This window comes from Pleurodeles waltl, chromosome 8, assembly GCF_031143425.1.
Source record: "Pleurodeles waltl isolate 20211129_DDA chromosome 8, aPleWal1.hap1.20221129, whole genome shotgun sequence".
In the NCBI taxonomy this organism is placed as follows: Eukaryota; Metazoa; Chordata; class Amphibia; order Caudata; family Salamandridae; genus Pleurodeles; species Pleurodeles waltl.
Window position 1 is genome coordinate 506797009 of NC_090447.1, and position 27809 is coordinate 506824817.

Sequence of the window (27809 nt, forward strand, 5' to 3'; positions counted from 1 at the left end):
ATTCTCTCTAGTGTAATTACTCGTAATTACTGCAAAATAACTTGTAATTATGCATGATTACGTCAAAAGCATTAAGTGCTATGTTTAACTGCAAAATGCATCATTGCCTGTAAAATGAACCCAAGGATGCATTTTGCATTAAGAAAAAAACACTAAGGGCCTGATTTATACTTTTTTAGCGCTGCATTTGCGTCATTTATTGACACAAAAGCAACGCAAATGTACAAAATATAATTGAATTTTGTACTTTTGTGCCGCGTCTGCGTCAAAAAATGACACAAATGCGGCGCTAAAAAAGTATAAATCAGGCCCTAAATGCTATTAGACACAAACAGTAGCCATCTCCCCTTCACTCTTTTTTATTTTGTTCTTCCTGTGCTCTTGTGTTAGGATTTGTGCCCAAATTACTTGTAATTACTCAAGCTTTCATAATCACCTAATTTCTTTAATTTCTAATCAGAAGAGTAATGCGTAATTATAAACATTACTCTAATTTTTCCTCCTTAATTCAAATTTTGCCCAGGCCTGGATTTTATCCAGCATAAGAACTATAAATCAGGAATTAAAAGTCAAATTATATATATGAGTACTCAAATAAATGTGGAGCACACTTGGCAACACATCTGGTAGTGATAGCAGATGGAAAAACAAACATTGACCAATACAAAAGTTCTGATTCTTGTTCAGTGCAAGCACACAAAGACACAACATGCAGGCACCAATAACCCTGCTCTCCCCACATGCATACAGCTACACACACACATGCAATTTTTCAATGCTGATATGGAGCTTCAGGCCTGTGTTGCATGTGCTAGCACACTGAAACCAAATCAGTTGGCTTTGCCAATGCTTGCTGCCACATGTACTCCATTACTAGATGTTGCTCTTGCATTAGGCACACATGCTTCAAGATCCTTTTGAAAAAAGTACAGTATCACAAGCATTTGCTAGATGTCCCTCGTCAGTCTAGAACAAGAGCTCGAGAAGTCTTTCAAAATGTGCAGTAATGCTAGTCATTACTAAAGGTTATTTTTGTGTCACAAACAAGTGCTTTAAGAGTCTTTCTCAAAGGTGAAGTACTGGCCGCTATTATGAGATATCTCTCTTATGTCAAACACAAGTTATTACTGTGTCAGGCTGTTTCAGACAAATGTTATTGCCTCACCAGGATACAATACCATAGCCCATTTCTAGAGATCCCAGAGACATACGTGACTGGCCCTTTACTAACAGAAGTCCAGGGGTTATCACCAGAGCAGACACCCATGAATATCTCCTTTTGTTGATAATGGAATGAAACAATGGCAAAAATGTCTACCGTGAGCAAGGAAGACCACATAAGGCGTAGTTTCAAATATAAATGTGAATATTCACATTATAATTTGCATATTGATTTTCAACCATACCATACTACTAGGGAGATTGAACGATCTCCATATCCAGAATTTAGTCATCCAGTAAGTATTTCCATTTTTTCAAACAGATCCCAAGTGGTCAAGCTTAGGTAATTTTCACCTAAGGCCCATACACAAACCTGTGGGGTTCCCCAGGGCTCAGCACAACTACAAGTCCCTCTTGGTTCATCTACTACAAGAACATAGATTTTTATTTTACTTCTATGCTGATGACACACATGTATTGTTCAATATACTGGAGGAGATGTGTTTTTTTCAGAAGTGCAAACTATTAGTGGTTTGTACTTCAGGTGGACGAATTTCAATAATCTAAAACTCCGTCATTTTAAATCTGAAATCTTCCTAATGGACAACACTCCTTACTATTTTACATTCTGTCTGTGACCTCCTTTTATTGACTTTTACCTTATGACTGTCAGTTAAGACACAAATCTAAGTATCTTGTTCAACTCTAATCTATCTTTACAGACTCATTTTTTTCCATTTGTGAGTACTTTTTTCCATCTACTCCTGTTGCACTCTTTATGCCTCTTTTGTCTTTAGGCCTGATTTATAGTTTGGCGGAGAGCTTACTCCATCACAAACGTGATCTATAGCCTGCTGGTGGTTTTACGATGTCCATAGGAAATAATGGAATCGTAATACGGCGGATGGGATATCCATCATGTTTGTGGTGGAGTAACCCCATCCGGAAAACTCTAAATCAGGGCCTTTGTCTCATAAACCCTGATTATGAATGCACTCATGTCCTCTTGATTAGATTTCTGAAATGTTATATATTTAAGTTTATCATCGAATGTTGTCAACAGACTTCCGCTCATTCAAAACTCTGCAGTTTAACTTATCTTTGGCCTACGAAGACTAATCATATTTTGGAATGTTTGGGAGGCTACATTAGCAGCAATTTCACATTAGATACTTGTTGTAATTGGCAAGTCCAATATTTAAAACTTTCCATTATACTTCTCCTTCTTTCCTGGCTGGGAGGCTTCCTCATTGTTTTTCTTAAAGGGCTGTCCACTTTTTGTCTTCATTATTTTTCTTACCCTAGAACTCCTGCAAGATTACGTAGGTGATCACTGTTTCAGTTTTTTAAGAGTCAAATTATGGAACTACTTCCTTTACCCATTAAGAGCAAAACCCCTTCTTTTTGTTATTAAAAAAAGAAACAGTAAATCTTATTTTTTAATAAAGAATTTTAAAATGTTGTGCTTTGGTTCCATGCTTCTTGCTGTAATGTTCTCTAACTTTGAACCACTGCTGAAAGACCTCCTGTGGAGGGTGTATGTTTCTACTTTATAAAGGCTGAGACAGAATACAAAGAAATAGCACTTGAAAGCAAAATATAATGAAATGCACTTCCCTATTGTTAAACCACTTTCACCCAAAGTTACGAACTTGTCTGTTAAAAAGTGGGTTATTGGTTGGCAAAGGTATGCACCTTATCGAAGCAGGAACCACAATCCCATTCAGGGTATGTCACAAACATACCCTAAATCAACCAGTGCTCCCACCCCGGTAGCTTGGCACTGAGCAGTCAGGCTTAACTTAAGAAGCAATGTGTAAAGTATGTGTGCACCACTTCAAACAGTGAAACAGTGAATACACCACAGAAAACAATGCAGCACCTCATTAGGAAAACAGAGCTTAATTTAATAAACAAAACAAGGCCAAAATGACAAAAATCCAACAAGTAGAACTTGACACATGAATTTTTAGAGAATAAACATAATTGAAGTTCTTAAAAGCATAAAGTGCCACCTGGGGCTATCTGGTTGCTCTGGACAGGGTTCAATCTGAAAAGTCTGGCTGTCTGTGATGTAGCGCTGGTCAGATACAGGGGCTAGCCTTGGCCCTCCGAAACAGTACCTTGTTTGCATCAACATTGAAGAAGATGCGAGGAGCAGAGGAGGCGAAGCGTCGTTATCGATCTTTGAGATGGAGATGATGCGTCGGCTCCGAGCTGCGCAAAGTAGGAGATGCATTGGAAATGGGAATGATGAACCATGCAGTCAGTGATGTTCCAGATCCTCACGTCAGCGGCAATGAGTCAGCATCAGTGGAGATGCCCCACTTCTGAGCGGCACAATGGCGTTGATGCATTGGTTGTGGACTGGGGCAGCACTTTATACCCTCTTCCAAGGGCCCAGGACTGGATTTGCACCACTTAGCAGGACAAGATTCAGAATTGGCAGAGTTCAGGTGCTGTAGGTCATGAGTTGGAAGTCATTTGTGTCCCTGAGACTTCAAAAGAACAGGAGGCAAATCAGCAAGCTCATGGAGTGCTCTGGTTCTGAGTTCAAGTGATGTGGGTCCAGTCCTTCTCACTCAGGAAAGGAGGGCAGCAGGTCAGCACAGCAACAAATCAGTTCTTCCAGAGCAGCAGTTCAGCAGAGTAGCAATCCCAGTAGCAGCACAGCAGTCTTTCTTCATGATAGTCTACTTTTGGACTTGTGGGTACTCTGAGTTGGTAGGGCCAGAAGTCCAGTTCTGATACCCTGTAGTGCCTTTGAAGTAGAGGAGACTTCAAAGAAGGACCCTGAAGTACACAGAGGTCCTCCCTTCCTGTCCCGGCTCTAGACCCATTATAGGGGGTTAAGCAGTCCTTTATGTGGGGACAGGACACAGCCTATTTAGAGGTAAGTGTGAGGCTGTGCTCAGCTCCTCCCTTCCATCCTGACCAGGACAGTCCATCAGGATGCTGATGGCCCATCAGTAACACCAAAGCCACCTTTGTATGTTTCTGTCTAGAGGAAATGCACAAAGTCAAGATGTCACCCCACCCCAAACGTATATCGGAGACAGGCTACTGGCACACATAGATAAGAGCAGGAAAATACTAACTTTCTAAAAGTGATATTTTCAAAATTGCAACAATACATCTGACTTTACCATTTAAGAGGATTTAGCATTACAGTTTCATAGGTACTAAACATGACAGATCTACTCCTTCCCAATCAGGAATTACAGCTTATTAATGTAATAAGGAAACCCCAATGCTATCCTAGCGGAGGGGTAGGCCTCACAGTAGTGAAAAATGCATTTGGGAGTTTTCCACTACCAGTACATGAAAAACCTAAAAGAAAGTATATGACATGTCTTTTAATTGCATAGCACGCTGCTCTATGGGCTACCTTACGTCTATATTTGGGGTGACTTGTATGTGATAATAGGGAAGTTTAAGGCTTGGCGAGGGGTTTTAAATGCCAAGTAGATTTGGCAGTGTGACACTGCTTTCAGGCTGCAATGGCAGGCCTGGGAAATGTTTTAAAGTGCTACTTAAGAGGGTAGCATAAGCAGTGCTGAAGGCCCAATAGTAGCATTTAATTTGTAGGCCCATGGCACATGTAGTGCACTTTTTTAGGGACTTATACATAAATTAAATATGCCAATTAGGCATATACTGATCAAATCAGAAACCAAATCAAACCAGAGAGCACATGCACTTTAGCACTGATCAGCAGTGGTAAAGTGCATAGAGTTCTAAAGCCGGAGAAAATCAAATTCATCAAAAAATGGAAGGGATAAGGCAAAAGAAGTTTGGGGTGACCCTGCAGAGACAGTCATTTCCAACATTGTCATTCCAAGAATGGCAAACACCTTACCTTTTGTGGACTTCCTTAACTAACCCATGCTCCTATAAGTATGGCATGAATCTGTGTAATCATAAGGGAAAGGTGCCAATACAAGCAACATAATAAAACATGTTTACTTTAGGTCATTTCTACATAAATCTGTAAACAAACAGTTGCCATTTGTATGAAAATAACTAACAAATATTAAAGTGCATCTTCATACTTTTTAACATCATACTTCACATAAGTATTTGCTTTTCAAGCACAATGTATTATTTTCAGGAGCGGAGGCTTCAGTTTGAGCGTAGTCTTCACCAAATAGTCTAGAGTAGTTGCTGCCCCTGAAATCAACATCTTGCAATCAATGCATTGAAAGTGCTCCATAGAGGGTGGAATGAAGCATTACATAGCACATAGTATGATGGTGGTTGAGAAATAGTCTGAGAAAAGCTGCAATAAGCGCTCTGGGAAACAACTAAGGCTGTCTCCAGTCGGGCATATAAACGAGTAATAATCGTAGTAATTATAGTACTAACTGAAAACTCTGGATATGACCCACTCTCGAAACAAAATGACAGATTTAAATGTTTTTCCATCTTCAACTTAGTTTCTTACCAAATATCTGGTTGTAGGATGTTTCACAGCACAGACCCTCCAGCTTGGAATGTGACTTCTCTATACACCTATAATTGTATGTCGGAAAATATTGTGTCCAGTGGTGGGATGAGGCTTTCTAACTGGCTGATGCCTACTGAACATTTTGTGTTAAGTGTTTTTTTAAAATAAGAGTGTTTACAACAGTGGCAAATAACAGTAATTGACCCACAGAGTTAAAATGTTTTAAGATACTTTCAATCTTTCTGCAGATGAGATATAATCAACTACACCTTAGAGGAAGTAAAAAGGGCAATCAAGGCACCTTACTCCCACACTCTGTTTCAAAATATATGTTACTGTAATAAATCTCATTTGACACAAGGCATAGGGAACTAGTATTGGGTGGCGGGTTTAAATATGTTGTAGCACATATTTGTGAATGTAAAATTTGGGAGAACTGATAAGATGAAGGATGGAATAGATAAAAAGAGGAGGGTTTGAGGATAGAAGAAGATGAGTAAAAAGGTCATTAAAAAAATAGAAAGAAACAAAGAAAAACAGAAATAGAAGAAGAAAATATCAAAGAAAGATCAAAGATTAGCAGGACAAAAGAAAGAATAGAAGAATGAATAGAAGAGCCAAAACATCAAAGGAAGAGAAAATGAATGAATTAAAGAACAAATCAAAGAACAAAAGAATTGAAAAAGCCAGCAAAAGAATAAAGTAAGCACAGAAACAAACAAAGAATCAACAAGGCAGTAGTCCCAAAAGCAGCTAAAAAAGAATCAAATAGTCTCTCAAAGATCAAATAATCAAAGAAAGAATCAATAAAATAACTAAAGAATCAAAGAACAAAAGAGAAAGAAGGAAAGAAAGAAAAAAGATGGAAAGAAAAACATTATTTTAAAAAAATGATAAAAGCTTCAAGCAAGCTGAGGCTTAGTTGTTTGCCGTACTGCACAGCTGATGTATATTTCAGCAGGAAAGATCAACACAGATAAAAACAAATCCATCAAACTATAGCATCCGTAGGCACATATTACTATTATATATAATTGATTTTAATATTTAATGTTTTCAACATAGCTTATTTGAAAAACAGATGCCATTAAGGCGTAGTTTTAGTCTGGTTTATCAGATGGTATTGCTAGCAGTTTGTGTAAGAAATGGGCATTTGTAATATTGGATTTTAAGTATTCTCATTTATTCCATAGTATGTATAATTTTTAAGGCACGTAACTTGATGTCGTTTGCCTGACAGTTTTTATGCAAGATGTGTAGTTTTATACTGCACTAGGTTGGGATGGGGTCGGTGATGTAATCAAAGATCCAGTTGCTGGGGGTGGGAAATGCAGCAGAATTTACTAATGCTTTTTGTTGAAATAGGGGGGTAAGCTTTGAGTAATCCTCTTGTCTTGAGATATCTAGAATCTACACCAACTCTAAGTAATCTTGATTATGGAGCCAAAGCTTAATGTAATATAGTAGGGACAGTTAGTGATGGGTACGTTGGTTAGGTTTCTGATATATGAATCAATGTTATGTCGAAAGTAAGAAACAGAGGGCCATATTTATACTTTTTGACGCAAAACTGCGCTAACGCAGTTTTGCGCCAAAAAAATTAGCGCCGGCTAACGCCATTCTGAAGCGCCATGCGGGCGCCGTATTTATTCAATGACGTTAGCCGGCGTTAGCCGCCGGCGCTGTCTGGTGTGCGTTAAAAAAAACGACGTACACCAGGCAGCGCCGGCGTAGGGGGAAAATGGAGTATGGGCGTCCACAAATGGTGCAAGTCAGGCTGAGGCAAAAAAATCGCCTCAACCCGATTTGCGCCATTTTTTTACAACGCCCAACCCCCATTGAAATGACTCCTGTCTTAGCAAAGACAGGAGTCATGCCCCCTTGCCCAATGGCCATGCCCAGGGGACTTCTGTCCCTTGGGCATGGTCATTGGGCATAGTGGCATGTAGGGGGGCACAAATCAGGCCCCCCTATGCCACACATTTTTTAAAAAAAAAATACTTACCTGAACTTACCTTAATGTCCCTGGGGTGGGTCCCTCCATCCTTGGGTGTCCTCCTGGGGTGGGCAAGGGTGGCAGGGGGTGTCCCTGGGGGCAGGGGAGGGCACCTCTGGGCTCATACTGAGCCCACAGGTCCCTTAACGCCTGCCCTGACCCAGGCGTTAAAATCCGGCGCTAATGCGGGTTGTTTAGACCCGCCCACTCCCGGGCGTCATTTTTGCCCGGGAGTATAAATACGACGCATATGCATCGGAGTCATTTTTTAAGACGGGAACGCCTACCTTGCATATCATTAACGCAAGGAAGGTGTTCACGCAAAAAAATGACGCTAACTCCATGAACTTTGGCGCTAGACGCATCTAACGCCAAAGTATAAATATGGAGTTAGTTTTGCGTCGAATTTGCGTCGAAAAAAACGACGCAAATTCGGCGCAAACAGAGTATAAATATGCCCCAGAATTTGTTCTAGTTACAGTTCTTAGGAATATTCCCATCAACTTTAGGTAAGAGATTCTATTTTTTGACCATTTGCCCCTCTGACTGTGGGAAGATAAGAGGAAATTCAGTTTTCCTAGTGTCTGGATATCAAATGAACTCTTGAAATGAACTCAAGCAGGTTAACATATGGTTACCATTGATGCAGTAAATTTTCTTGCCTGAACTTGTATTGGCATGATATATACATCTAGTATAAAGCCCTCCACCAGTCAATATTGTCGGGTGGTGTTTGTTTATTCCAAAGCCTAGAGATTTTTTGGATGGTTATTAGCATCACGTAAAACAGCTAATTTTTTTCACAAGAGGGCAGACATGCACTATAAATGGATAACTGGATGTAACAAATATAAGAATGAAGTCACTTACCTTAAGCCCACTGTCTGTGATGTTGAAGATAATGACACTTATAGTTCTCCAGAAAACGTTGAGACAAAAGCAATTCAAAGGCATGAAGATTAATGGTGTCTTGCATTTCACAGTTTTTCTGGTGACCAGTATCATTTGTAATAGTGAAAATGGATTCTTCTAAGTGGTGTGGTGGGGCAAAACCTCATCCCCTTCCTTAGGACTTAATGGACCATAATGAGTGGACACCTTTTAAAACCTGGCAAAGCCACTGTGAATGTCCTAGACTTTATCACGTAATAACTTACCAATATATGACGAGAAAGAAGAAACATACTTAGGAAGGACAGCTATTTTACCCGGCCATAAATAGTAAACGAGATGCAGGGCTTTGCCCCACATTACATTCTAGTGAGGGCTCCGAGGTGAAATCCTTGAAAGAAAGTACATGGACTCCGACGGTGCATGGACTGTTTTCCTGCCATAGCAGTCTGGCTCTTCAATGTTCTCAGTCAATCGTGCCACTCACATGTCCGGAGTGATGCCAAGTGATCACCCACGACCACAACCTCTGGCCGATTGCCCCAAAAACATGGATCGCCTAACAAAATAATCATTTTTCGCTAACAAATGAAGCTCATAAACATCTACGGGTAAATTAATTTTCTCTCTCACGGCACCGGGAAGAGTGGAAGCTCCTGAGTGGTGTCTCAGCTCACCACCACAGCCGCAGTTCAATCCAGGAAAGGGTTTGTGTGTATCAAATGTCTGTCTTTTCCCATAGTACCCGCAAATTTTTGAACTGATGTCCAAAGAGACAGATCACAAATGTTGGTAGGAAATTGCACACTGACTATTTACGACCTGTTTGTGAATTTGCTATGCAAACAATTTGCTAAAAGGCCAAATAGCCAGCTTCAAGGGATCAAAAAACAAACTGATTAATGAATGTTGGCATATTTCTTTTTTTGACCCCTCTGCGACTAACAACAAGCAAGAAGATGATAGCATACAAGGAACTGCAGGACACAATCCCTGCATTTGCATTTGCACTCACAAAATGTTTTAAAGCAACCGGTATCCCATAAACAAACTACAGCTCCTTTAAAAAAGTTTCCCATTTGTGAAAACATCAATTGTAGCAGGCAGTGGATAAGGGGCTAATGCCTGCTCCCCATTAGGATGGCTAAACCATTCGCATCTTTTGGAATGCCTTCTTCTTTTGGAAAAATACAAATGCAGTCAAATCATTGATATATACATTAATGAATCGCAGTTAGGAAAAAAGGCCCCTTTCACATTCCTTCTTAATTGCAGTTCTATGTGAGTTAGTAAACTCTTTTTGAGAGAGGGAAATACTGTTCTGACTGGTAAAATGGGTTTCATACATATAAAAAAGCCATTACACAGTTGCGAACCCTGAGACTTTGTGAATCACAGGGTTTACAACCCCAAAAAGACTTTGGGACAGATTTACTAACCTTTCACACAACGCAGTGTAGCAAGGCAACTTGCTGCGATGCGTTGCGTGAAAGGGAGAGAGCAGAAATGTGCCCTATCTAATAAGATATGGCCTACTTCTTCTCTCTCATAGCGCTGGCACACTGCAGGCAACCTAGCACCAATGCAGGCACCCTTGTACAGTGGTGCAAGGGTGCCTGCATTACAAGGAGAATTGTTTTGTGTAGGAAGGAACACCTTCCTGCACATCAACAATCTCTCGGGGCATTTTCCTCTTTTTACGTGTGCTGCAGAATGCATTACGTTACATTCTTAACAAAGCCAAACAAGACGGCCCAAATCACCCTTGGCATGGCTTTGTAAACATCTACTAGCATTTTCCTCATATATGCGCCACAAACGTGGTGCAAACATTGCACAAAATGTTCGTAAATCTGGCCCTTTACATATCAGGCGATTTGAGTCTCATGTCACAAGCACGCACACAGATAAGTCTACTTTCTGCTGACCAATCTATCAAATTAGACTACAAACTGCATATGTAACATGTGCCTGATGCATCCAACATGAACTAAAATATTTAGAAGAAATTTTTGTGTTCTTACTTCACCAAATGTGATCAATTCACCAGTCCTAACAAAATCCCATCAAAGCTTACATTGGATCAAAACGCATAGACCTCAAGGCTCAACAAAGAAATCATAGAAACCAAATAAGAAAAATAAAATGTTTTGTATTTAAAACATGCATTGTTCGGCATTCTGTCTATCATCTGTTCTTTTTGTATTTGTTGCCCCAAGTGGGAAGGGTATGCACATATGCGGGCCCTTTGCTCACTGCGCCCCCGATTCAAGCTAGTCTAGCTGATGAAGGGTGATAACCTGAAACTGGTCCTGGGATGCTTGTTTCCAGTCGAGGGAGGACCTGGCTTGGCAGTTTGGGGTTGACTGTTCCCATGAGGAATAGGGTTAGGACTGATTTGCATATGGATGGGTCCAAACTGGGGTGGCGTGGTGACCAAAAAAAACAATGGATTAAACTCAGATCTTTGTGACTGGGGGTGACTGTTTGCATTGTTCGGCATTCCAGCCATCATCTGTTCTTTTTGCATGTAATGAACAATGTCATAAAATTGAATAGTAAATTTTAGTATTGTTTGTTGTAGTGTTTATGTTTTGAACCATTCCTTTCATGGAAAACATGCATAAATATCTGGAAAGAGGTACATCAGGGGAATTCAGACTGTCTCTGCCCTGTTAAATGACTTTGTAGGCCATTTAAGAGTTTCCAGGCAGAGATGTTGGTTTGAGCATTTTCCTTTGATAGATTTAGAATTCCACTTCATGTAAGGCATTTCTTACTTGATGGATCACTCCAAGCATTTCCAGAGTACCATATGTCATATGCCACAATACCTGAACAGAAGTATTAAAGACTTATAAGGCCTGTACCTGCTTTTTACTTCATCCTGGAAGCTCTTCGTACCATGTGTCAAGTTGCCACCTATCTAATGGTCTCCTCCATCACTCTGACCCTGCCTAATACTGTAACATCCCCACAACCCTCAAATATTGTTAGATGTAATTTTGCTTAGTGGGGAAAGATCTTCCTGTAACTACATTCCCTGTTTCCAGCAAAGGAAGCCACTCTTTTGGTCAAACGTGCCTTTATTGCATAGCCACACCAAATTTTTTGCTTTTTTTCTGGACCCTCTTTTGGTTGGTTGTTGAACTCTGTACACTTTACTCCTGCTAAGCAGTAGTAAAGTGCCTGTGCTCCCACTTTAAACATTGTTAAATTGGCGTGTACCTGATTAGCATATTTAACTTGCCTACGGTTCCCTTAAATATGGCGTAGACAATACACACAGGGCCTGAAAGTTAATACCACCTGTGGACTTCGGCACCTATTGTGCCATTCACAGGGATGGACTGTAAAACATGGATTCAGGCCTAACATGTGTAGCATGACTACAGCAGCCTAAAAACCTGCTGTCAGACCTGTCAAAAAAACCTTTTCGATAGGTGGGAAACAAAGCTTTTAAATATCAATAAGTCACTTCTAAGTAAACCTCGTGGCCCACTAGGTAGACTGTCTCATATTTAAAAGAGGGACATGTTTGAAATTGAAGTTGGCATGTTCCTCCAGTGACTAGGCTCTAGCTACCTTCACTGGCAGGGCTGTAGCGGGCTCCTAGAATATGTCAAAGTACAGAGTATAAACTTTAACTTGTATGTTTGACAGATAATTTTTCATATTTATTAAATGTCCAATTTATTTGTGCCTTTAGATTTTTTATAAATATGTAGAAAAAGTAGATTATAGAAAGTTACCTTTTCCCTCTTTGAAGCTACTAGAGGCTAAGTTGCACTAGCCTGATAGCAGCTGTCCAGTCAGGGCTTGACCTTAATGAGGTGTGGCAGCTGTTCCCTGAGCATAGCAATGGATTAGGCCTGGAGACCGGATGGACTGGGCGTGGGGCACATTATCCTTATCTGTACAAAAAAGGTAGTTGGAGTGGAATTGCGAGCTTCATTATCTTGATATGGACCAAGGTGTAACCTGCCCATTCCTAATTACATTTAAGTGGAGACCTGAAGAAGGGAAATCCTTGATCCCTGTCGGAAAGGACCACCTTTTGCGTGGTGTGCCCCAAAAGTTTAGCTTTAACCGTTTTTGCTAGCTATAGAGCTTTGTGCACTTTACCCGTGCTAGTCAAATGTAAAGTGCCTGTGTTTCCCTTTTAACATAATGAAAATTGGCACACCCCTGATTGGTACATTTGAATTACCATAAGTCCCTAATATATGGTACCAAGAGTGCCCAGGGCCCATAAGTTAAATGTTACTATTGGGCTGCAACACCCATTGTGCCCACCCACTACAGTGGCAGTGCAAACATGACTGTAGGCCTACCATTTGTCATCTGGCTGTGCAGTTTAAAATGCAAATTCAACCTGTCAAAATAATACCTTTCACAGGTCTAAACCTTCTTTTAAATCAGTATGTCACCATGAAGACGGCCTTATTGCCCACATGGTAGGATGCATGGTATTTAAAAGTAGAAAATGTAAAAGTTTAATGTTACACATGTCATTACAGTGATAAAGTCTCAAAAGATATTTTTACTGGAGTAAGACTGGCTGTTCCATTGGAAAGCATTAAGATGCAATATTAAATTTAATATCTCCAGCTAGGAAACAGTTGCAAATTTATTTCTTGGACATTTTGAAATATTTATTAAAAGCTCTATATACTGGAAACATCAAATTTTGATAAATATTTGGGAAACTGGACTTTTATGAAGTCCCCCTTTCTGTGCCTAAAGCCTTTGTCACCGGGTAGCTGACTACCCCCCTTGATTCGGTGTGAAAGCTGCTACCACAGCATGACAAAGGTCTTGGGTGTGAGAAAGTGTGGCTGTTTTGCTCGCAGGCTGGCCATCTGGGCTGTGCCCAGGAACCTGATTAACTTCAAAGATGTCTACCCTGTCAAAGGAAAATGTTAGCTGCCACTGGGGCAGGACTCTCATTTCTTCCCCCAGGAATGTAGGTTCTAATCTGAGTAGGAGAGGAGCTGCCCTAGAAATGGTTTTACATGACCACAGAGGAGGGGTTTCTCATTTTTCTGGTCACACCTCTGGGGTAAGCGCACGAGCTCTGCACAAGGGAAGAAGGGTTCTGCTGCATTGGGTTTAGGTAGAGAGGGCACTGTGGGATTGTTTGTAGGAAAGCACACAGGAAATACTTTAAAAGTGGGTAGGGTTACCGCTGGGAACCTTTGCCTTATTGGTACCCTATTGGTTAGGGAGGAGCCCAGAGTCTCCCCATCCACAGGCTAGTGCCAGGCATGCATGTGGCACCCACAGTACCCTCCTCAGAACATTTCCTTTGGAAGAACACAAGAGGTCTGGGTTTGTTGTCTATAACCTGAGAAGAGCCTTGAAGATTAGAGCTGTTGTGCCTCTTGTGCCCAGGACAAAGAAGTGCACTCCATGAGTCATAAGACTGATCTCCTCTTCGGCCTACAGGGACACAAATACAAGAGGCCTTTTTCTGCAGCTGACCATTTCCAACTGGTCTTGCCTTAGAGCCAGCTGCTGGCCTCTTCTGGAGTGAGTTGTGACCCCCAAGTAGTGGCCCCAAGGACCTAGACCACTGGGGGTGTCAAAGTGTACTACTCCTAAGATTTTCAGAAACCTGGGACTTAGATCCAACAAGAATTCATTGCTACTGAGTCAAAGAGTAGAGTTGCTCCTGCTATGAGCTATTCCCCAGCAGCAAATGCGATTTAACAGGACCTTACGAGAAAGTATTATGCCTGGTGTGCCCTCTTCAGCTACAGCCTTCAGCCTTTTTCCACTGGAAGAATCCAAGCTCCAAAAAGGGGCAAAAGGCCTCATTACAAGACTGGTGGTCTTGAGACTGCTAGCCTCATGGTGGCGGTCAGAGTGCAGCAATCCAACGCTCTGCAGACAGTGCACATTCGGAGGGTGCTGTAGTGCTATGGTAAAGACCTCGGCTCCCTTAAGGGAGCAGAGGCCAATGCTGTAGCACAGTTCCCGCCAGGCTGACTGGCGGAAATGCCGTAATACTGTGTTGCAGCTGGTCAGCCCGGTAGAAACATCGTAATATGGCGGGAGTGAGGCAGCCAGGTTGACGGCCGTCTCATCCCTGCGAGTTAGGCGGTCAGCTCGTCCGATTGCTAAAGTCGTAACGAGCCCCTAAGTCTGAAGGCAAAAATCTCCACTTGTCGAAGGCACCAGAAGTATTTGGCACACAAGGGCCCCTCCCTTGAAGTGAATTGCACCATACTTCCATTCAGAAACTTCCTGCCGAAAGTCACTGGCTTCACCTGAACCTAATCCAGTGGCACTCCAATGATATGGAGCCACCCATTAGACACAGTCTGCTGCCTTGCCCCGCTAAAGATTTTTGACTTCTGTTTCAAAGTCTAAATCCAGTATTACATTTTTCAACCAGGTTGAACCTAGTTGCTGCACCTGACCTGTACACCATCCCGGTCAGCCTTAACTTTTTTTAGTAACTGGTCAAGTTCAACCAGATGGCCTAGGTTATTGCCTTTTGGTGCTATTTTGAACCTTAAACTTTAAAAATTCATATCTCCCGTTTGCCCTATACTATTTTTGTAATTTTTGTGTAATTTTACTCTATTTTTTTAATTGATTTGGGACTTTCCACACATAGGGGGTGATTCTGACTGCGGCGGTCGGTGGTCGCCGCCCGCCAAGCGGTTCCCGCCGAAAGACCGCTCCGCGGTCAAAAGACCGCAGCGGTCATTCTGGCTTTCCCGCGGGGCCGGCGGGCGACTGCCAGAAGACCGCCAGCCGGCCCAGCGGGAAAGCCCCATCAACAAGGAAGCCGGCTCAGAATTGAGCCGGCGGAGTTGAAGGGGTGCGACGGGTGCAGTGGCACCCGTCGCGATTTTCACTGTCTGCACAGCAGACAGTGAAAATCTTTGTGGGGCCCTCTTACGGGGGCCCCTCGACACCCCATACCGCCATCCTGTTCCTGGCGGGCGAACCACCAGGAACAGGATGGCGGTATGGGGTGTCAGAATCCCCATGGCGGCGCAGCAAGCTGCGCCGCCATGGCGGATTCCCATGGGCAGCGGAAAGTCGGCGGTACACCGCCGGCTTTCCGCTTCTGGCCGCGGCTGTACCGCCGCGGTCAGAATGCCCGGCGGAGCACCGCCAGCCTGTTGGCGGTGCTACCGCCAACCTCCGCCCTGGCGGTATTTACCGCCAGGGTCAGAATGACCCCCATAATGTTTTGACTTTACTATTGTTTTGTACTGCATAAATACTTTAACATTGTCTCTAAGTTAATTTTGTCTGCTCTGTGCCATAGCCACCACAGGGTTTATTTAGTGATTCTAGTTGTTCACCTTGACAAGGATTTATTGTTTAAGGTCGGTTTTTAAGGTGGGTACTCACCCCTCAACTAATACTCCAGGTTTCTATGGTCCCCATGACTGTGTTCATTGGCAGGGCTATAACTGTTGCCTAAAAAATGTCAACATACAAATTATAAACTTTAATCTGTAACTTTTAACAGCAAAAGGAGAATAAATGGTTATTTTATTTTTCATACTTATTAAATGTTCAATTCATTGGTGAAGTTACATTTGCAATAAATATTAAGGAAAAGTAGATTTTAGAAAGCTACCTTTTCCCTGCATGAAGAGGAAACTGCTGCCTGAGTCAGAACAATGACTCCGGTCTGGGTGGCAGACTAGGCTGGGTACTGGGCATTGGTCCCTATCATCCAAGGAAGTATCTTTGTGGGGGACCCAAGACCTTAATTAACTTCAAAAGTACAAAGATGGGGCCTGCCATTCTTAATATAGTGTAATGGGAGACTTGAAGAAGGGGAAGGCTTTGTCTCCAAGGCACACATTAGCCAGGCTGGCTTCAAACCCAGTGGCAGGGAAGATACCTAAGAACTAGTTTGAAGTAGACACAGGGGAAGGTACTGCTCATTTTCCTGGCCACAACATTGGTGGACAGAAGAGCTCTGTGCAAGAGAGGAAGGGTTTCACCATCTTGGAATTTAAGAGTGAGGAGCATTGCAAGATTGTTTGCAATAGGGTAAACAGGATCGGCATAAAATGCACTAAGGGTGCTATGGAGAACATTTACTCCATTGGTTAGGGGTAGCCAGGAGTCACCAGAAACCACTAGATAGTGCTAACCATTTATATGGCAACCCAAGGCGCTCTCCTCAGATCAGTTTCTGGCACTGTGGAAGATCAGAAAAGGACTGGACCTGTTGACTCTAAACAGAGAGAAGCCGTAAATGACTGTACCATCTCTTTCATGTACCCAAGACAAACAGGTGAGCTCTAATGTCAGTTGGCTGACTTTCTGTGGGACTATTGGGATACACCAACTACAAGAGCCTTTTTTCCTGAAGTGACCAGTTGACCAGTACCAAGTGGACCTGGATTGAACCTTGCTGGTGGCCTCTGCAGGAATGAGGCCTGACCTCCTAAGTGTTGTTTCTGTGGTACTGGGAGTCTCAGAAGTGACCCGGAGGAGCAACTCCAAAAACCTTGAAATATGGGGACTTAGAAAATATTTGGACTTCAAGGTCCTCTGGAGTATCAAATTTCGATGCACCTTAATTGGATACAGCTTCAGGCTTACCCCACTGGGGAATCTGGTGTCCCATACAGAGCCATGCCTGACTTATGGACATGGTGCTGAAAATGGAAAATTGTGGCCTCATTCATTGGGAAGGAGAAATCATGGGAAAGTCAGTAGGTGCAGAATCAGTGACAGTCTGTCTATAGCCTGCCAGTATATTAGCAACAATTTTAAAAGTAAAAAATGTCCAGAGAAATTGAAACAAAGAGAATTGCTACACTAAATCTGTTTTGCAATAATGTATGGGTGATAAACACATCACATGGTACACAGTTCACTGTAGTTTCTCATTTTAGTTGAACTAAGGGGCATATTTAAGAGCTCCTTGCACCATAATATTGCCACATTAGCATCATTTTTTTACGCTAATGTGGCGATATATTGGCGAAAACGCTGCACCAGATTTACAAAGTGGCACTGCGCAACTTTGTAACCGCTTCCTCCACATTATGCCTTCTTCAGGCATAATGTATGCAAGGTGGGGCGTTCCCCTGTTAGGAGGGCCAAAAAAAATGCGCAAAGAAATCTAAAAGATTTTGTTGCATCATTTTTTTGCAGCATTTTTAATGCCTGCTCAGAGCAGGCATTAAAAGGGGGCACACCATTGGTTATAGTGGGCCCCTATGTCCTGTTCAGGGTTAACACCAAAATTTTGCCGCTAACTCCCAACAGTACACCAATAGCATCAAAAATACTGACAATAAGGCCCCCTACCCTGCGCCATGGTGCGCCGTATTTTAAATATGGCACACACATAGTGGCAGTAGTGGGGCGTTAAGGGGCACACGGAAAGTGACCCTGCATTGGGTGCAGCGCTACATTTCTTAAATCTGCCCATGTCTCAATTTGAGGAAAACAAACATATTCCTGTTAATATAATAGCTGTGTAAAACTTGTGTAAAAGATGGGCTGGCTATTTAATCCATTTGGCACCCCTTGGGGACTGGAGGCTTTAGAGGCCATTGTTTAAATGACCAAAGCCACTGTTGGTGCCTCTCATGTTCTCTAGCTGCACAACATTCAACAGGCATGGAGGAAATGCAGGTAAGAGAGAGAACAGAAAAGGACCACAGTATGAGAAAGAGAGAGAGGGAGGGATGGTGAAGGCAAAGAATGGATGAGTGAAAAGTGAGAAAAAGGAGGAAGGGATCAGAACTGGTTTGACATTTTTGCCAGGGCTGTTTATAATTGCAGCATGGCTGCAGCCCAAACATGCCTGTTCTGATCATTTTTGAATGCTGACAATTAAAGCTGTTTGTAGAATTGGGAGGAGGATTCCTGCTACCTCTCTGCTTGCTCCACTCTTCAACAAGAGAATCAGGTCCTCTCCAACATTTGGTCGGAATGCAACATTAAGGTCACTTCACGTGCACAGACTATGGATCTCATTATAAGTGTGGTGGTCTGAGGACCGCCACACTCACGGTGATGGCAGGACTGCCGCACTCTAGGCGGTTTGACCACCACAGTACAACCCAGGCGGACCCGCCAGGGGACCGCTGTCCCTGCCAGGAACATCGTTCCCAATCTGCTGATGGCAGTCTGAGTTGTACTCAGCTACAGCCCTTAAGGGAGCCGAGACCAATTTCGTAGCACTGTCAGCCCAGTGGGAACATGTAATACAATGTTCCCATCTGTCAGCCCAGTGGGAACATTGTAATGTGCTTGGGGGGAATGCCACGGGCATGATGGCTGCATCCTCCTTATGAGTTTTGGCAGTCAGCACTTCTGACTCCCAAACTCGTAATGAGGCCCTATGTGTCCCAACAATGCCACACCAAACCAGCACACAGTCAGGTTCACTAGAGGCTTACACTCCATTAGCCTAGAATCCAACTCTGTGCAACTGCTAGAATCCAGTGTATTCTGAAACAGTGTCAACACTAGATAGGCATCTCAATTAATTAAGATGACAAGAATGAAGAATGAGGGGCAAGTTCATGTCTAAGGCCTTGGGCAGTATGAAAGAAGTTTGTGGAATGTGGCCCCTGAGAAGAGCACTGTGGTGTTGCACTTTCACGTTATTCTTCTACTGTTTCAATGGCTGGTTAGCTTTAATAAACTATTTCTGCATTTGTTTGCAGTGGGTTAGCGTGCCTTTCGCAATGTTGAATAAGGCTGTCAGTGACATTGGGTCCACGGCTGTACGTGAAGGATACCAGGCACCCTGGCTCGGTAATATTGACACCGCTGACGTCTGGTCTTGGATTGACAGCTTTCTTCTGCTGGTGAGTTAAGGTTGTATTTTAATTGAGTTCTGTTTTAGTTATTTGGTGTAGCCACTGGAAGTAGTATAAATAATAAATGTGAAATGACTTTTGAGAAGAGGCTCATTAACATCGTGCTGTGCAGTGCAGTATTTAAAAGGATTTTGCCTGTCAATAACAAAGAAGAAACGTGTGGCAGCCGGACAATGTTAAAAGATTATGTTATGGTAGATATTTAAAAGTGTGTCTTTCAGAAAATTGCAAATTCTCATATACACGTATTTTATAGCGAAACACCAGGTTGTATTGCTACATACAGAATGCTTTATCAGTTTGTGAAAAAAGTAAGCTTCTATCTATCTTAATTCCGGTCCAGTCTTTAAATAAGTGGATCTTGCAATTACTATTACTTTAATGCTGGCTTGTGCCATCTTGTGCTATTACTTTAATGCTGGCTCGTGTCATCTCGTCTGCTCATTGGATGAGCAGGGTTCTACTGGCTGAGGAAACTCTTCATTTGGGCTGTGTGTGGTGAACTGAAAAGGTGCCTGGTGGGGTTCATTACTATTTGTCAATACAGCTACATTTTGTCTTCTATAGTAAACATTGTGGGCCTAGTCACAGACTGCATTTTGTAGTACTCCAGTAGTAGTACTAATGAACTAAAAAGAATGCTATCCACAAAGCTACCATTGTAATTCTCCATCTCCATATCTCCAATCTGTTTTATGGAAAGACGTTCACGCATGTAAGTTTACTATTTAGTAGTAAATATGGGAGGAACTAGGGTGAGAGGGCTGCTAAAAATATTAACTACTAAGCCCATATTTATAGGAAAATGACAGAGCGCGATGCTGCACCCAGACTGGTAGCGCCGCATTCCGTCATTTTCACAATGCAGGGATGCACTGTATTTAATTGAATACGGCGCACCCCTCTGTTGTCCCCTGCGCTGGCCTGGCGCTAAATTTACCTGCCACCGCAAACGCAGGCATCCTTGCACCATTGTGCAAGGATGTCTGTTTTGAGGGGTGTGATTGCTTATGTGCGGGAAGGTGTCCCTTCCTGCACATAAACCATCACTAATGGCGATTTAGCACCTCTGTGTGTGCTGCAGAATGCAGCACACACAGAAGTGCCACATAGTCATTTCCAAATGATTGTTTATGTGCATGAAGGGACACCTCACTGCACATAAACAATCATGTCTGGCATTTTTGTCGCTGCCTTAGGTTTACAAACACTCATAAATCTGAGGCAGCATCAAAATGCAATGGGTGTTGCTGCTTGTGAACTCCAACAGATTTCCTTGTGTCATTTTGTACGGCACTTTTAACGCCTAAAAGGTGGCTTCCATTATTTACAATGGGCTCCTATGTACTCTGCAGGATTGGCGCTAATATATTGGCACTACTCCTGCAGAGTACATCAATACCGTCATGGAAAACAATGCTAGTGCTCCCTAAACACAGCGCACACATGGTGGTGACAGGGGGATGGCAAAGGGCGAAGAAATGTGGCGCTGCACAAAGTGCAGCGCCACTTTTCTTAAATATGCCCCTAAGGGCCACATTATGAGGCTGGCGGTCTTGAGACTACCAGCCTCGTGGTGGCGGTCAGGACCGCCACATTAGGAACCTGGCGGTCAGACTTCCAGGGTTCCACCGTCTCTGCCAGGATTGGTGATCCTGATGGGTTGACGATAGGTGCAGATCGGAATCAGCCAGGGTGGCGCTGCACGCAGTACCGCCCTGCTGATTACGACCTGGTTCTCCGCCAGCCTTTTCATGGTGGTTTTACCGTCATGAAAAAGCTGACGGGGAACAGGTGCAGGCAGCCACAGCGGGGGCCCTTGGACTGCCCATGCACTTGGCAGGGACAGTGTAGGGATCCTCCTGCCCAGCACCTTGCTGTGCAGACAGTGAACATTGCAAGGGTGCTGATGCACCCTGCAGGCGACAGCGTTGCCGCCGGCTTGATTACGAGTCAGACACAATGCTGCTGCCATTTTCACGCTAGGCTGACTGGCGGAAGCACTAAATGGGTCCGGCAGGGAGGTAGCCAGAGTGGCTCCATCCTCCCCGATGGAAGTTTGGCAGACAGGTCTTCCTTTCGCTGCGCTCCTAATGAGGTCCTCAACCAATTTCTATTCACAAACTGAACTTCTAAAGCTACTAAAGTCAAAAATACATCTAAAACAGTAGTAGATTACTCCAGCTCTGAGATGGAGTAAGTCCACTACCATACATGGCAAACCACTGGTACTATAACACCTTACCAAATAAAATAATGCAAGTAGGAACTTTAAAAACAACCTATAAGGAATCATGTTAAATTTAAATATTTAAAATAGTTAAACATATAAATAAATATCATGTAAAGTTAAAAGAATTTCTAAACTAAAACAAACATATTATTTTTTTATAAAATATTTTAACCATCTTTTACTCAATTGATAAATGAATGCAACATTAATTTCTATTAAATATATTTAAATTCCTTTGGATTAATCCTATACATCACTTTTAGTAAATAGATTATTGCATAATAAACGGTGTAATTGTTTTACTTTAGATGGGAATTTATTCTTTTATGTAAACATCTGAAAAATATGTTTAATCTAATATATTTAAATTCATTAAAATGTATTTGGAAATTAGGTTAGTAGTGGAGTAGCACTGTTTATTTTGTTCTATATTTAACTTAAATGTATACAATTGATTTACATTAATAATTAACATACAAATTTATAATGTTTTGCGTTAATAAACGTTTTTTAGTTCCCTATACTTTAAAATAGCGAAATCTCCACCTCAACTGTGGAGTCCCCCAATCCTAAAGTATTGGGAGAAGTAAAAATAGTTGTAATTTCTAATTAAGTAGTAAACATGATTTATATTAAATAATATCAGAAATTATTTTTTTAGATTTATGTTAAATGTACAACAAAGGAAAGAAAATTTTACAGCACTGTTAACTAAATTTTGAATTACATCTTTAGTTAATTTAAATATACTGAATCAAATTAAAACTAGTTTTCTGAAGTGAATTTACATGTTTGAGACTCTTTCCATTGGGATTTATATTTGAATGTTTGTGAATAGCATTTTCTAGTATTTTAATAGCACTATAGTATTAATAAAGACCTACAAAATGCAGTTTTTGAATAGGCCACATCAGGTTCTGAGGGAGCTCTGAAAACAACCCTATTTACCCAGGACCTGGTTCACAAAAAAAGGCAGACAGCTACACTCAGCTACTGATGCTCAAATTTGTTACTTTTATAGAGTTATATGTCTATTCATGTTGTCTTACTCCTGTGGGCAGTCAGTGTGAGTACTAGTAGCAGATTTGTGTAGAACAACATTTGGTTTTTCTTTCTATGCTTTTTTTCCTTTGGAAGCCTACATTCCCCTTGACTTCCACACACATCTATTTTACATCATGGGAACATGCATGATCGCCTCTCCTGTCACACAACTTATCTTATCCTATAGTCCTTGAACTTAGTAATTGCCCTACCAACAAATTTCCCACAAAAATATGGCCTGATGTATATAATGTCAGGTTGAAAATCGTGCACTGACTTTTATGAGCCGTGTGGCACTTTTCAATGCAACCTATATTCAGTGTCGGCCGGTATTTTTAGGAGGGAGGGAGCCGGGCGGGAAGCACACCACACTCACATATATTCATTCAGACACGCATACACTCACATCCATTCACAACACTCATCAATATTCAAATATACATGCATGCACCAAACATTAATTTAAAAAACAAACACACACACACTTACCTTCAACCTCTGAGGTCCCAGGAGGGTTGGGACTCGTCACAGAGTGGGATGGGGTCAGTGAGACTTCTGACCCCACCCCACTCTGCGACGAGGTGTCACTGATTGACACTAGCCCTGGAAGCTTCAGGGTTTAAACCTGAAGTGCCCAGGTCGAAGTCAATGGGTAACGCTTCTCCTCGTCACAGAGAGGGAGGGCCTCAACGCACTTTTGCTGAGCCGAGGAGGTCACACCCATAGGAGCTGTGACCTCTTCAGTCCAGCAAAGTTCAGCTCAGGCAGCCAGGAGTCTGCGCAAATCGTGCTTTTTTCGCTCCTGGCTGCCTGAGCTAAGCATGAAGAGTGTCTGTTAGGCTGACCTTTGCGCAGCCTGACGGACACTTAATGGGGCGCAAAAGGTGGGGGGGGCGTGGCCCCTCCGGCTCAAAGGACGGGCCGCTGCTGCCTATATTCTATGTCCGAAAATGTCAGTTTGTGAGTGAACCCTCCCTTTCCCACCATGAAAACAAACTTCCTTTTTTCATTTTTCATGATTAATTCTCCTGTCTATGCTATAATGTTAACCTCGGTTCCGTGGAAAATATGCCTTACTGCCAGATTACCACAGAACAATGCTCCTGATGTATTTCATGGCCATTCTCAAATAGTGGTTGCAAATTGTGCCACCGCGAGGTCTTCGGACCACCAGCCTCTTAATCTTGACCAAAATGTTTTCAACATAAAATGAAAAATGTATTTCATATATACTTTATTGATAGAAAAAGGAACTCAAAGATAGATTATATATTTTGCTAGCAAAAGCTATTGTCAAACTGCAGATCTTTACCCTGAGCTCATGTTTGCTTGAGACATCTATGTCCCTTAAGGGTAGGCAAAAGTAATCTGTCAGCATACATGTTGGACAGTTGTTAAAGAAAATATTGCTGGTTCAGTGACTGTATACATCCACATTTGATTTCAAATTTAGGGAAATTGTTCCAGGACTAGCAGTGTATTACATAAAATGAACAGTTTTCTTTATCATCCATTTGTCTTTGGCTTAACAGGTGATGCATGTGAAGAGCTAGAACTCTGTTTTTCCCTTCTGATTATACTGGTTATACAAACTTCCAATTTTGTTCTACTTTTGCAGTGCAATGTGGGATAGTAAAGTGACAAAGCAGTTCTTCTGATGGTGTTTTTATGGTGCCCTTTTGCTTCTTCAACATTTTCACAGAATGATTACATCAGTGAAGAAGTTATTTCATGTAGGAAGTCGTCAATAATGTTATGTATGATATCCCTGGGGATTTCATTTATCATGATACAGATTGCTAATGTTGATCCATTTGGACCTGCCATAAGGAAAAGATCCCTTTTCACGGTATGAAGGGGTTGGCAACATTCCTGGCATTTTAGGGGAAGCAGTTTATCTGAGGGCAAACATTTTTCAGGGTGGAGCAATTAAAATTTGCCATTGCATCAAGGTGGTAATATTTCAGCATATTTTTTATGTGCTATTTTTTGCAGGCACTAATGCAAAAGCACAGACAAAAATGGGAATTCACAATGGATTTTCTGAAGTACACCTCAAATCTGAGTAGTACTCAAGGTATACTTCTGGAAAGTTTTGTGAATTCCCAAAAGTCATAAATCAATGCCATGGCTAGGGTGTAATAAAGTATGGGCAGATCCTCTGTCTGGGTATACATTGCGTGGCCATGTCATAATCCTTTTTCTTATGTTGTTCAGATCCCCCATTATTTAAGTCCTGTAAGCTTGCATTAGTAATGATTAACTGACTTTGTGGTTTCATGATATCCTTCCTTGAAATTCCCTTACTGAGTATTTGATAAAATTAACTTCCATATCTATTCCAACTTCCAAAATTATTGAATTAAAATCAAACATTATGGAAATAAGCTCTTATTGTCATCATCCCTTCCCCCTCCAAAGGGTTTGGTGTTTACCACCTCTCAAAAACTGGACTATCACTTACTATATTTCCTTTGCCGACTGTCATTTCCCTTCCACAGTTTACAATATCTATAAATGCAAATTTCAATCTTAATATATTTAATAATGTGAGAAATTGAGGTGTGGGTTGACTGAGTTGTAAACCCTGGTCAAGCAACAGCCACAATTCCTGACAGGGTGAACCACAAAAGTCACTAAATTGATCTATGCTTAACCCTCTGGTACCTTGGCACAAAAGCAGTCAGATTTACCTTAGAGGCAATGTGTAAATATTTTGCAAGACACAGTAATAAAGTGAAAACAAAACAGAAGAAAAATCCTATACCAGTTTAGAAAAAGTACATTTTTATATATTATTTGACACTAAATGCCAACAATCCAATCAGTACAACTGGAGTTATGAATTTCTAAATTTTAAGGTAAAAACTAGTGCATAAAAGATCAAAGTGACAACTACAGACATAGTCGTGCGTGACGGGGCTAAAGTTGAAAAATATGGCTGACTGTGATGGAGCGTGAGTTGGATAAAAGAGGTGAATTGCGTTTGATCAGGTTTTACCTTCGGACTTAGAAGAAATTTCAAAATAAAATATTTTGAGAAGCTAAAATTCAGCAGGGCAAGCCTGCAGGTGGTGTCTGAGGAAGAGGCATCGTCATTCGGGAGCTGCTGAACTAGGTCGCACTGAAGATTTCTACGTCCAGACTTTTGCCTCATTATAAGTGTGGTGGTCCAAGGACTTGCTGTGACGGTCGGACCGCCGCACTCCAGGCATTGTGACTATCACATTACAACCCTGGTGGGTGGACCCACCTAAAGACTGCCACCCCTGCCAGGAACATGGCTCCCGATGTGGTGACGGCAGGCTGAGTTGCCAGGGCGGCGCTGATCTCCGCGCCACCTGGATGATTACAACTCAGCTTTTTGCCAGTCATTCCATGGCCGGGACCCTGCCATGGAAAGGCTGGCTGAAAGCCGGGGGCCTAGGGGGGCCCCTGCACTGCCAATGCCCATAGCATGGTCAGTACCTCTGCCCCCATGCGCTGCACCATCAGAATGTGCACTGTCCACTTTGCAGACAGTGCACATTCCGAGGGTGCCGGAGTGCTACGATATTTGCTTCGGTTCCCTTAAGATAGCTGAGACCAATAATGTATCACTGTTCCCACCGGGCAGCCTGGCGGGAACCACATATTGCAGTGATGTTCCCACCGGTCAGCCTGGTGGGAACATTGTAATATGCTCGGGGGGATGTCACCGCCATGACTCTGGCGTCCTCCCTGCTAGTTTGGCATCCCGCAGTGAGACTTCCAAACTCATAATGAGGCCCTAAATCTCTTTTTTGAAAGTCAAAAATCTCCAGAAGAATGAGGCAGGAGGTTGTGGCCTATGAGAGTTGCAAGGGACTGGATACCCCTTTGATGGAGGGCCACTGAACATCATATGCTGCTGTGGAGAAGAACACAATGGGAGCTACAGCAAAGTCAGTCTGACCGACGATGCACCAAAAATGAATCTCTTATTTTAATATGTGCTTCTTAAGTAATAGCGATGAATATAGATTGAATTGTGTTGTATCAATATTATCACTTTAAAAAAAACAGAATTGATTTTGTACATGTTTAGTGGTTGTTTAATCATGTACCCTCCTTTTATACTAATTGTGTGGTTTATGTTGATGACAGTAAATAAATATTGATCAGTTCTATATTATTCACTTTAACTAGGGTCAAAAGGAGACACAGCTGTTTAATTTGGTACAGTATATCAGAGTTTTACAGCTGCTTAGGGAATGAGGCTTTACCTTTTCTCAATTCAAGAAACTCACCTACCCATTGATGCCATCTGAGTGGAGATGGTTGCACCCTGAGGGTCTAACTCATCTAGGCCTCCTGCTACCCACACCACAGATTCCGTCATGCAGCCGGTGGAAAAGTGAAACAATGAGACTTGTTGCGATCAATAATCAGTTAATTATGGGACTTGTTCACATGGAATTTAAGATTGCGTTTCCAATTTCTCCACTCCAAGCCCTACTTGAGTGGAGATTCATTTTCACAATATTTGTTCACCCTTTCATGGATCTCGAAGGCACACAGAAGAAAAACTTTTTTCTGGCCCACATAAATACGATGTTCGACATCTTTATGTGGTCTCTTACTCATTTCATATCTTGTTTGTGGTCCCGAGAGCAGTTGTCTAAAAGCCTTTGTAACCACAGAAACCCATCTCTCAAGCCCTGCTCCATATTTACAAAGTGGCGTTAAGCCACTCTTTGTGGCTTAACGCAATCTTGTAAATAGGCCCCTTCACAGGCAGTCCTTCGTGTGGAAGGAGCATGCAATGGGTGTTGCTGTGGGCGTGCCACATCAACACCCACTGCATTTTGACGCTGCCTCAGATTTACGAGTTTTTGTAATCCTGGGGCAGCGCCAAAATCTAATGCCACCCCAGGGGTGGCGTTAGCAAGGCGCAACGAGGAGGAATACTTTTATTGTTCCTTGTTTTTTGCTTTTTCTTTGTGTGCTGCATTCTGCAGCATGCATAGAAAGAGCAAAATGCCAGAAATTATTTTTTATGGGCGGAAAGGTGTACTTTCCTGCACATAAACAACCATTTGAAAATGACGCTTTGGCATTCTGCAGCACACACAGAACTGCCAAATCACCATTAGTGATTGTTTATGTCCAGGAAGGGACACCATTCTGCACATAAGCAATCACACCCCTCAACGCAGACATACTTGCACGAGGGTGCAAGGGTGCATTTGT

General features: G+C 42.2%; 1 protein-coding gene across 1 annotated transcript in view; it reads left to right on the plus strand.

Annotated features, from left to right (window-relative positions):
* SLC5A7 (solute carrier family 5 member 7) overlaps positions 1-27809 on the plus strand; it is a 326704-nt gene that overhangs the window by 169739 nt on the left and 129156 nt on the right. The window contains exon 6 of the mRNA XM_069204469.1: positions 19166-19309. Coding sequence (XP_069060570.1) covers positions 19166-19309 — 144 coding nt within the window. The remainder of the gene's footprint in view (positions 1-19165; positions 19310-27809) is intronic.